This window comes from Aplidium turbinatum, chromosome 7 (assembly GCF_918807975.1).
Source record: "Aplidium turbinatum chromosome 7, kaAplTurb1.1, whole genome shotgun sequence".
Lineage (NCBI taxonomy): Eukaryota > Metazoa > Chordata > Ascidiacea > Aplousobranchia > Polyclinidae > Aplidium > Aplidium turbinatum.
The window spans coordinates 29,856,260-29,868,645 of record NC_137478.1 but is presented as its reverse complement, the minus strand read 5'-3'; the positions used below and the strand labels follow the sequence as shown (position 1 = coordinate 29,868,645).

The following is a 12,386-nucleotide window of genomic DNA, read 5'->3' as shown; positions in this document are numbered from 1 at the left end:
TTGAAGTTTTCTGGCCCCTTGGAAAAGGTAACGGGTCTCTAATATCATCCCGGAGGCCGGGTACAAAGTACCTCTAGTACCCCCCTATCAACGGTACTGGATGTAAGTCACACAGTGCCATATAATGGACTTGTTGAGTCTTATCTCATTAAAATAGCTTCACTTCTTCCTCAGGTGGCCTGGTATCGGTTGTTTGGAAGGTTGGCGGCAGGGCCTAACGTCAAAGTTCGACTCAACGACTATTACCTACCAGGTTTGTTTGCTGGTCTTGTTTTTGTTTGACTTTAAACATTATTTTGCGTATGGTGCACGAATAAGTACGACGATGGTTGTTAAGGGCTGTTCCGCAAAGTCTTTACTGTCACCGGGTGCGCCGTTGTCGTCACAGTGACGCTCTATTACGTAATAATGATATCAAATATAGCCTGCAGACGTTGAATCAATGTAAAAATGATGGAATTTGCTGCCTGTGATCTTAGTCTTTTTGCACACTGGTGGTGTATAGTTTACACTTCAGAACAAAACACGTCACTTTTAAAAAACGCAACAGAAAATCGATAAAATGTGATGGAGTTTATAGTTTTGTTACAACACAATATTTTCCCCGTGTTTTATTTGTTTTTCCGCAAGCACTTTTCAGTACAAGAATGTGTTTTTCGGTTGTTATTTTATCATCTAATGTTGTTTTTACAAACTTGTCGCCTTCCAGGCACTGGAGATGAGGTACCATCAGGGAGTGACTGCATCTTCCGTGTGGACGGCCTCTCACCCAATCAGCGATACGTATTTGCTGTGGCCGCCTACACTAGCAACGGGAAGCTGATCGGGGGTTCAGTTGGAAAGACAAGTCATTCCATAGTGGCCAGCCACCCCCTCTCCATCATGGCTGTCTGGGGCCATCTAGCTCAGGTGATTTTTCTACATCTGACTAAATATTGCAGTAAAATCCGAAGTCAAATGAACGGATTAGCATGGTTGTATGAGAAAGGTAAATTTTATTTCAAATTAACTTTCTTCGTATTGGTTTGTCGTATGTAAATTTTGTAAATATAAACTCTTAAGTGTTTCAGTTTTGTCAGTTATGGCAATGTGGCTACTAATCACGCCTTTAAAGTTTAATATTTCATTTATAGGTCAGCTACAAGTTGGAAAATTTAAAAGTTTCCAAACGGGCCTGTTCCGTGCTTTGGGACCGGTTTGTAGCGGCACCTAGTGACCCCCCTGTGGACACTTGGACCAGCACAGCGAGAAAGGATTTTTCTCTCACTCTGTATTACTTGAATCACGATGTGGCGCGAGAGAGCTCGCCCGTTTTGCTGCGTCATGCTCTGACGTCGGTGTTTGTTGCCGTGGAGACAGCAGTTTATGACAAGGAAATATTTTGTGACAAGATATCTGAAAAAGGACCTTTACTGGAGAGTGAGTGGTCTAAATCTGTTTGTGTGTTTTGTTGAAAGCATGGCCACCTACAATACATACTGTACACAGGCCATGCCAATGTGTATCCTTCAAGTTCGACTGGAGATTGATCGTCTAGTAGCCAAAATCGCTAGCTTAAGTTAATGGTTTGAGTAGGCTGGTAATTAATAAATATAGGTATTTTGTATGGCTTTGAGGTACATTTTGTCGGCTGCATAGCCAAGTCGGTTATGTTAGTTGCGTTATGTTACAGTTATGTGTTGGCATTTTTATTTTTTTGATAGAAGTCTGTTTCTTTTTGTGTCCATTGCGCACCAATCAATGGGCATATAGGCAATAGGCATTAGGATGTTTCATTTTTTCACGAGTTTTGAAATTGAAAATGCTTGGGGTCTAATCAGATCGGATTTTGGCCACATACAGCCGATCCAAAATATTTTTTTGATCGGACGACTTTTAGAGGGTGCGCGACCCCCCCAAAGTTTGAAAATTTGAAGCGTGGGAAAATTTGCAGGAAGTATGCGATATCTCGGTAACGGAAGGAGATAGGAAGACGGGCAAGGTGTCAACTTGTTCGGAATGGCCAACTTCCTATCTGCGCTTAATACATTTTACTACCCTATCTGCAACGGAAAAAAAGTTAATTGCGAAAAACTGTTTTTTTCATATTTTCGATGTTTTCTTCCCAGTTCTACAGAAGCAAAACCCTTCCAGTAACTGCAGTGATGACAAATGACATTTTTACGAACAAAAAGTTTTGTTAAATGCACTTTGATCTAACAATGCAGGTGGACGACTTGTAGAATATTATACTGTGCTTTTTAAGTTTTCAGAACTACATTCTTGTTCGAGTTTGTTAGTTAGTAAGAAGATTTGTTAGTTATAATGTATAGGGTTGTTTTGAGAAGCTCCCGTTGCAGATTGAGTCGATGTCATTCGCCATCTGCTGGTATAATTTACCATGGATTGTCATTGCAGGTGTTAAGATTTAAGTATTGGCTATTTGTACCCAGAAGTAGTTAGTTCAATTGCTATTATGCCAGAAACAAGACTTGACGCCAGTGAGACATTGCAGAAATTTGAAAAGCTGCCAGGGAATGTACTACCCACAAACATAAGCGTTCTTCACCACTACATTTTTTTATGCAAGCAATGCAGTGAAACGAATCCCAAGTTCTTTAAGAAGCCTCCATGTTTTGCTGATGTCAAGGGACAGTTGATAAATGATATAGTTCATGTTTGGGTTAGTGCCAGCCTTCCGGTGATAAGCATCATTCGAGTTGAGACCAGGTTAAAACTGCTCATAAACAAATTTAAGGCAATCAAGAAAAGAAAACAGCCACAGACGGGAGCGACAGAAGGTATATTCCATGAGCTGTTTGATATCTGCAAGTGTAAATGTGCCATTCCATCACAGGTGAAGTTTTACAACGGCAGACTTTCTTGTAGTTGTCAATGGATGCACCGTATCCCAGAAGAGGAGGTTGAGTTTTTGCAAGATCAAAGTTCTGCTAGAAAGATGTTTATTGCTGCATCTCGCGACAGATCTTTTACTTTAAGGGTAAAAAAATAGATTGAGTCATCAGAGTTCTTACCAGCAAAAGTTACCAAGTGAAGATGAACCATCTTGCTCTTATTCAACCAGCTCAGAAACTTCCAGCCTGGTAGCACAGGAGAGGCTAAGGCGAAGACCTGCAGATATGATTACACCTGATATAACCGTTTCCAGCAGTGAGTCTTCGGAAGATGAGACACGAGGCTTAATTCTTGATCCTGATTTCGCCAAGACAACAGTAACAGGTGGCAAGATGTACACAAAAAAACGAAAAATTGCCGTAAGTTCTTTAAGCTGTATGTTAGCTGACCGGCGAAACACTTCTACTCGCCAACAATCTGACCAGTTGCTTGCATGTGCTGGTGACGATATCGCTGCCTCACCGACTACCATGTATAGATGTAGGGAGATAACAAGAAAGCTGTGTTTAGAAAAATGTGATGATGACATCTCTGCTTCTGATTTCCTGCAGCTTCATTATGATGATCGAAATGTGAATGGTATGGATCGTTATGTGTTTTTGGTTCAAACGCATGATCGAGCAAAGAACAAAACTATGGAAAGAGTTATCGGAGTAAGGTCTTTTCTCAAGGAAATTTCTGATAATAGTGAAGCTGTCTTTAATGCGATTATTGGTGCATGTGGTGCATTTAAGCAATGCTGAAGAATAATCATTAAGTGTTACATGCCGGCAGTAATTTTTATTCTTGGGTAACATGCCCGAATTTTCGTTCTACATGATGTTGCTTATTTGTTTTGCTTTCACTGGTCATGACTGGGGGATCCCTGATTCCCTGTTCCTGCGTTTGAGTACCTCTAGTCCGCAAGTATTGTACATACTGTTGAATTTATGATTTTCTTCGCGTTCACAATATGGTGTATGACTCTTGATTTGCACAGCCACGTCAATGTCAACTGTTTTGTTTAATTACTCTGTGTTGGTAGCTTATGCTGAAACGTTTACATGTGAGAGACACTGTGCGATAGGAGATGACGGTATTCTAAGCCAATCGTGAAAGGAAGTCCATTGTTGTGTAACATTCGATGCACACTTGTACCCTATGCCATAGCACATGTTTGTTGCTCTCTATAACTTGTAATCACTGTAGTTACTGGCAGGCGCGGATCTAGGAGTTTTTTTCGGGGGGGGGCCAGAAAATTTGAAAATCAATTAAACAGAAAGAAAAAGATAAAACAGATGTGAAAAATGATACTACGACTGTAGCGTAGCCAGGAATTTTGAAAAGGGGGGTTTTGATGGCCGGCGGGCGAAGCCCGTCGGCGTCTTCGCCAAAGACGACACCTAGCGGAGGGGGGGTCTGGGGGGCAGCCCCCAGAAATTTTTGAAAAATTACTTTGAGTTTGGTGCATTCTGAGAGCATTTTCAACAAAAATGTGGGTATAAATATTCCTGTAAAATGGTGCTGTCTGGTGGCATAGCAAAAGGATAAGATCATGTTTTCTTCGGATTTTTCGGTAATAAACCTAAGTCTTTATGTTTTCTTGTTGCTAATTCTTGGCTGAAATATTTGAATGTTTAGTATTGGCAAAACTCGCTCTTTTAATGCAGTTTCGTTTAAAATTAGGAAAACTTTGTTTTAGAGACATAGAGACTGAAAGCACCATTCTCAATATCGTGATGTCACACGCGTGCCAAAGGGGGGTTGTAACCCCCCTCCCCTTGGCTACGCCACTATACTACGACATATACGATATGCCATAAAATAAAATAGACATTAAAAGAAACAGCCATTTCATCAATTGTGAATGTTTGAAAAAATACATTTTGTTTGAATAAAAATAATTGCTAAGCATGCAAAGTAAACTTGAAATCTGGTTTAAAATCCTGTATGCAGTGTCCATGACCAATTGGATGTTTGTATGTTTGCAAGCATAGACGGCAATTGATTGAAATTATAATGAAGGCTAAAAACTATAAAACAGCCATTCAAGGTTTCAGATTGTTTCAACTGACGTCATTTGGTTCAGCATTGGTTTCAGCTGAGTCAGCTCCAACAAATGTTGCTATTAAAATGCATTTACAGTTGTATAACGGAATAAAGGAGTCTGATCGATGGATGATTTTAACCATAATTATACCGTAACAAACAAAAAATTACCTCCCCCCCAGATAAGTTAAGTCCGCCGTGGGACTAATATCAGCTGTTTAGACGTACATCAAACGATTTGATGCAGATACATAGAATTTCAACAATAATTCCTCACAACATTTCGGGGGGGGGGGGCCCGGGCCCCCTGGGCCCCCCCCATAAATCCGCGCCTGGTTACTGGTTCCAAGGGTTTTGCTTCTGTAGAACGAAACATCGAAAATATGAAAAAAACAGTTTTTTGCAATTAACTTTTTTTTCGTTGCAGATAGGGTAGCAAAATGTATTAAACGCAGATAGGAAGTTGGCCATTCCGCACAAGTTGACACCTTACACGTCTTCCTATCACTTTCCGTTATCGAGATATCGCATATTTCCTGCAAATTTTCCCATGCTTCAAATTTTCAAACTTTGGGGGGGCCGCGCACCCTCTAAAAGTCGTCCGATCGAAAAAATATTTTGGATCGGTTGTTTGTGGCCAAAATCCGATCTGATTAGACCCCAAGCATTTTTGATTTCAAAAATCGTGAAAAAATGAAACATCCTAATAGGCATGTATGCTGAGTATCTGTATGAAAAAAAAACGTCCCTACTTTGAATGGAATATCTGGTGAACAGGTTCATTTGGTGTTACCTCTTACCAACAAGAACCTAGGTTAAACAATGCGAATCGCTGGATTATACCTTGATGTACTTCCTCAGGCCAAACCGCTCGATTGAAAGAATGCGAACGCATGCTTGTTGCCATGGAGATAGCGGGCTGGCTGAACGATCCGTCATCAGTGCTTCAGGCCGTGGTACAGACATATGGGTTAATATGCCCCATCATTCAGGCCGAAGTAACCTCTCTCCCAGTGATGCAGGTACGACCAGACCTCCAGCAGCATAGAACGGTCAATCTAATCAGAAAATAAAGGTCTCAAAATGTATATACTAACTCATATTCAGCAAACGTTTTGAAAATATACTGTCTTCATCTTCAGTGCTATTGAATGATGATTATTCATTGCGCTGAAGATGAAGACAGTATAGTTTTCGAAACGTTTGCTGAACATTAGCTTAGTATCTACATTTTGAGACGTTTATTTCTCTGTTAGATTGACCAGGCGTTCCAATCGTTTTATCATGGAACGACCACTTTAGTATTTTAGTAGTCACTGCAGTGCAGGGCTTCATAAAAGTAAGGATGTCCGACTACCTACCAAACGAAATGTGCGTCATTCAACGTACTTCTGTAAATCCCTGCTTTAATGGAACATGGCATCATAAGTTATTATGTTCTTGTTGAGTTGGGTACCGTGAACGAAAACAACAAGGATGCTCAAAAACTTTCTGTTGAAATTTTAGTTTGAGCATTATGCAGCAACACGTATGAATTTATACATGTACGCTGGTGTGCAACATATCTACTTTAAGTGCAGTCTAACCGTTTGACATTTCAAATGTTATAACTTTAGCTCCTGACATTAATCTTTACCGTAATTTTAATAGATTTATTCATATCACGGGATTAGTTCACAGCACTCAAGAACAGTTAAAAGTATTTTTTGTTTTTTTCTGTCGTTCCCCTTTTCGTGGTTACAGTTTGAAATCTGTCCGCAACGGTGTCTTGTGTTTACTTTTGTTATTTCTTCCCTCCAAGGTGGCTACCAGGTGTCACTCCGCTCTCCAAGAGGTAAAGAACGTCTTGAAAATGAAGCGTTCAAATGCAGCCACAGATTCTCTCAACCACATGATAGCAGTGCTCACCAACTACATATCCATGGTAAGTTTGGGCAATGCGCATTGGACGAACGGTGGCTAACTCTCCTGATTATCTGGAGACGAAAGCAGGGCGAAAAGCCCTGTAGGCCTGAGGAAAGGTCTTGTTCTAAATGAAAAACAAGCTCTGACAATTTGTCGAATTGTGTCAAAATCATAAGCTTTTGTATGTTGGCAGGCGACAAAGTATTCATATCATTATACATAAGTTTCTAATAACATCATTGTGATGTGATTAAACAGAAATCAGGCATTATTTAAGATTTCCTAGCGAACGATAAGATGACCGCTCTACAACATACACTGTCGTATACGTCCACCTATTGACAATCTAATAAACAATAATGCAATTGCCAGTTGAGAAGGAGCGATTTTCCTGGCGCAAAAAGCAGCGGCTTAGAACTAGTGGTGCGATACTGATGAGCCCAGCCTCATGGGCGAAACACGTGTCTATCGCTGAGTTCCTGCTACACTCGACTGCCGAGAAACACAACGCAATTGCCTATAACAATTTTGAATATGTTTAGCAGTCGAGTGTAGCACAAGAATTTCCAGCGATAGGCGGCTTCTTTGGCATTGGGACTTTTTCATGTTTAATATTTTGCTAAAAATATCTCTTCTTGTTTTTCAGTTTGCGAAGATTCGTGGTAAACCGCATGTGGCGCTCGCAGCAATTGAAGCGGGAAAAGTGCTGATACGCGGGGAACCCCCAACGATAAGCAGAAAGGTGTCAATGGATCATTCCAGCAGTTCTTCCAAACGCAAGTACGTTGTAATAACGTTGAACAGATATATTGACTGTAAGGAGAAAGTTTTACATGCTTGGCTACAAAGCCTTTGCAAGTATTGTTGTACCAGCAAGGCCGCGTAAAACATGTCACAATGATTTTCATCTAACGAAATGTTAAAAGTGGACGGGGCATGCCCTGCCGGGCCCATTTTAGGGTGGTTTCCTCCTGGCGAACCCCTCTTGCAGATCCTGAAGCTCAATGCCGGCTGTTTTGCCACTGATCACACATTTTTCTATCAAGGTCACGGAAAATTGGTTCTCCTTGCTTATACATTGCGTCCACAACCTTTGCATTGAACCAATGCTCTACTAGGCTCATGTTAGGTGGTTCCCCTGGCGAGCCCCTCATTTGTCACTGACCATATATTTTTGCTCCAAGATCGCGGAAGATAGGCCACCACCATGATATTCATCCGGATCGGATTGCGGCTTGCAACCAGGAGCTCACTGCTTTGGAGGAGAGGATCTCGGACCTCAATAAGGAGATGAAGACGAATGAAGAGCTAACAGGAGTAGAAGAGCCGAATGTGGTCGTTGCTCGGCTTTCCAAGATGAGGCCTTTAGTGGCGTTCCGGGAACTGACCAAGTTCCGGCGCCGGACACGATTTCTGGAGTTCTTCGTCATTGTGAGTTGTTCGTGATCCCACGTTTATAATCGAAAGGATAAAAGAAAAAACAAAATAGTCGAACATGAAAACTCTAATTTAATTTTTCTGATTCATTTATTGTTTAAATTGTATTATTGTATAATGTACAATGTACATGTTATATATTTTAAAATAATTTTTATATGATACTATATTTTATTAATTTATTTTTATCATTTTTAATATTTTTCTAATACATTTTATTTTGTTTCTAAAGTTTAATTATTCTTATTAATAAATCAAGCACGAACTGACAAATTACACAGTTTGCCACTAACTTGCAAAGCGATCCTTGATCGAAGCTCGAAACTGATTTCTAATATCCACAATTCCGCATTTTAAATCAGGTCTAAGCAACTCAGTGCATTCCATTCTGGTGCGTTTAGGTTCTTCGAAAGGCGCTGAAATTCCAAAACATTGAAGTAGCCATAGAGTGGTCGCAAGATGTGCTAGCCTCCCTTCATCGTCGCAACGATACGCTTGCTGTCAACCGAGCGGTAGTCTCTAAGCATCCTGGAGGAGTGGCAGTGCAGGGGGAGGAAGCGAGGAAGTACGCGGCGGCCATTGCCGAGTACGCTCACGAACCGAAGAAACATAGGCATGACGCGATCCGCTCCAAGAAAAGGTGCTTGGGTAGTGACGTAAGATAGCTGATGATTTAAATTGTTCTTCTAGACCAGTGGTTTTCGAATTTGTTCTATCCGCGTACCATTCGGAAGTTCCGTACAGTTTTCGCGTACCACCCATTCTAGAAAATTTCAACAACACAAAAATATACAATAAAAGGCAAGAAAGTTCAACTAAGCACAAGATTGAAACACTAATTAAGAATTACAAAAAAACACATCGAATAGTTCTAATGGCATGGATGGAATAGTTGTGCGCACATTTGCTGCGCACCACAGTTTAAAAGCCACTGTCCTTGTATACATGAGCTAAAGCACTCCATGTCACATAAACCACTCATCGTTTGCCATGGCGTCATAGTAATCATGAAGTGTTTTGGGCCATGATTTTACCAATTGGTAGAGAATTCGTTCATTGCAGTGATTATTTTTACTTTTCACATTTTATCCATCGTATCTTCTTCCTTCAGTCCGGCTTCATCTTCCTCATCTTTCTCCTGGTATTTCCATCTTCTTTTTGAACGACCACGTTCCTTCTTATCATCAACGTTTCCTCTTAACATTATTAATGGTTATCATCGCTCTTCTGCTGTTACTTGCGCGTCATGGGATATTCTTCGTCCTTTGAGCTTCGGGGGCCGAGGGTTTATCCTTTTACCCCCCAGATTCACGATGTTCTCGGACTAAGCTGGAAAGCTGCTAAAGAGCAGCCAGTCTTTGATTTCATCATCCATAACACGCAGACCTTCCACTCCATTAGGTGGGATGACGCAACCGGTCTCAAAACCATCCGCAGCTTCTGCTTGTGGGTACTGGGTAATGGTTATATCTCTCCTGGTTACGACATGAATTGCTTCTTATCGAAAAATAAAGAGCTCAAAATGTAGATACCAAACTCATGTTCAGCAAACGTTTCGAAAACAATTTAGTTTTTGAATCGTTTGCTGAACATGAGTGTAGCATCTACATTTTTGGCTCTTTATTTTTTGATTAGATTGACCCGGTGCTTCAACCATTTTGCTCCTACTGCTGCTTCATTTCTGTAATGAAAACGAACGTTGTATCAACTATCTGATGTGGTGCAGAGAGAAACAAAGGAAGTTAACATTGATGAAGAGGAAGACGGGAGAGGTCGGACTTAATGAAGAGCAGGAGGAAGCTGAAAGAAAAGCGATGCAAACGTTTTCTGTTCATCTTCTTAGATGCTACAAGGATTACATGAAGAGGAGGAAGATGCGGAAGGTAGGTCATTGTACAAAACCACCACCATTAACCCACGGATCAAATCTATGTTCTCTTTCACTTTATACTGCCAGTTTTCATGAGCGCCGTAGGAGTACGTTTGACGAAAAGAAATTTATGAATCTGTATTTGTTTATCCGAAAGCATTTGTGTAAACTTTCATCGCGTTACAATGAAGTTAAACATCTGTGTTATTACATTTTTGTGGTCAAGCAAAGCCAACTTTTTGCCAAACCTCCTGCATAAGTTATTTGTTGTAGAAACAGGTCATCAGCACAAAGCAGTCTGCCGCCGACCACAGAGACTTTTTGAACCGACACAATAGTTCTCATGATTTCAGATCGTAGCGGATGAGATAGTGTGGAGGTCAGAGTTCAACCTCCTCAATGGACTCCTGCATTATCAAGTCTTCCTGGAGAAGATCAGAGATAGACATCATTTCCGAGGCATCAGGACTCCTTTGTCCGGGACCTACGAGTTTCTAGACCAAGTGAGATGGTTGATGACTTCCTCAAGTTTTAGCGTTACGATGCTTAGTTACTTGTGTTGTCTTTTTGTTAGATGTAAGGTGAAAGACATTCAAGATATTTGTCTATGTCGAAGTGGGGTTCTTGGTTGCTATAAGAATATCAATATTTTGTGACTTGCTCATGAAAATATAGTTATGCAAGCGTAAGTACAACACAGCTCTTAGCTATCTTTTCAAAGCTGTAGCGTTTGTCTGAATTATCTCAAAGCTTTGCCAAACCTCTCTGTTTTCGTCGTCAGCTTACCATTGTTACGTCTGCATGACGTTACAATTAATTGTTGTTGCATTAATTTTGCGATCTTTTTCAGGATTGGTGGTCGTATGAGGTGAGTGGAGCTGTGGTGGTGGGGTGGGACGACGGATCCTCCCCCGTCCCGGAACATAAACCCGAATCCCGAGTCGAACACCACGACTCGCACAAACAAGCCCTGGATAAGGCAGCTTTCCTTGCAATATCCTCATCGCTGGGTGAGCTGTAAAAATAACATTATGTAACAATAGACTTGTAACAATACGCCTGGGCTGTAACAATAGGCCTTTATAAAAACTTAAGTAGAGATATCAAGCAAATGAAATCAGCTGAGTTCGGTTGACTTATAATTTATTGATAAATCTTTGCCACCGTAAAGACGTCTTTTTAGTATCTTAAAAAGCGTAAAAATTAACTAGTGAAATCAACTAAAAACGCTGTCGTGATCAATGCTAGAATTAGAACTACCCAACTGTTGCAAAACTACATAAGATTGTAACATAATTGATATTGACAGTGACGTCATCAACACTTGCGGAGACCAAATCCCGGTCGCCCCTGCTTGAGGAGAGAAGCGAGAGCCCCAGGACATTGAGGACGGCGTCAACATTGTCGCACTCCCAAGATGGTGACGCGGCAGCTCTCCCTCACGCCGAAACATTTCTCCACCCCTTAAAAGTAGGTGCAGCGTAATGTCATCCGTTAAAAGTGGTGGACTCGATTCGACTACTCTTCACTGCTGACAGTTTCAGTGCAGTTGCATAAAGGCGCACGCAGTCAAGCACGTTATTTTCATGTAAACTCAATTTTTTATTAACCTGGGACATATAAATAAATTATAGCTCCAGCATTAATTTATAATTGGCTACTAAATCTTGACCCGACAGATGGATTTGTTCTGCTTTTTTAACATTTTCATCACAATGCTTTTGATGAGCGTTGAACTGATGTCCTTTGATCGAAAGATGTTTGCTCTCACCACTTTCCCACGCAGCCAACGCTAGAGCATTGATTGGACTGCCTTAAGTGAAAATAGGTTGTCTTGCATTGCAACGCTACATAATATGTGTCTGACTGCAGTTGTGAGTTAGGAACTTATTTGAAGATATTCTTATTTTTTTCTGATAGTTTTTTCTCCCGTCAGGTATCACTCTTGTGCTTCCGCCGTGCCATGGTCTTGGCCTTCCGAGGGGGGTACTGGACCACGCTGCAGAACATCGCTGGCGCTCTCTACTCCAGTGTGATGGTTGCCAAGCAGATGGCTTGCGATAGCTCTGAAGCCGCATTCAACTTGAAGCTACTAAGGTGGGAAAATTTTGTACTTAGATTGGTTATACTTTTTACAACCGCATAACACTTTTAGCCTTTTTTACCCTAAACTGTTCTATAATTGCACTGGCGAGCATTTAATATCCGAAATCGCGATCTACAAATGATGATTTGATACCGTTTGCATTTT

At 40.9% G+C, this 12,386-nt stretch overlaps 1 protein-coding gene across 1 annotated transcript in view; it reads left to right on the top strand.

Annotated features, from left to right (window-relative positions):
- Nucleotides 1–12,386, top strand: part of LOC145774340 (cilia- and flagella-associated protein 54-like) — a 44,449-nt gene that overhangs the window by 12,994 nt on the left and 19,069 nt on the right. The window contains exons 18-30 of the mRNA XM_082585567.1: nt 175–253; nt 710–909; nt 1,134–1,419; nt 5,785–5,945; nt 6,725–6,847; nt 7,475–7,608; nt 8,013–8,259; nt 8,667–8,905; nt 9,992–10,148; nt 10,489–10,638; nt 10,986–11,145; nt 11,445–11,605; nt 12,072–12,232. Coding sequence (XP_082441693.1) covers nt 175–253; nt 710–909; nt 1,134–1,419; nt 5,785–5,945; nt 6,725–6,847; nt 7,475–7,608; nt 8,013–8,259; nt 8,667–8,905; nt 9,992–10,148; nt 10,489–10,638; nt 10,986–11,145; nt 11,445–11,605; nt 12,072–12,232 — 2,258 coding nt within the window. The remainder of the gene's footprint in view (nt 1–174; nt 254–709; nt 910–1,133; nt 1,420–5,784; nt 5,946–6,724; nt 6,848–7,474; nt 7,609–8,012; nt 8,260–8,666; nt 8,906–9,991; nt 10,149–10,488; nt 10,639–10,985; nt 11,146–11,444; nt 11,606–12,071; nt 12,233–12,386) is intronic.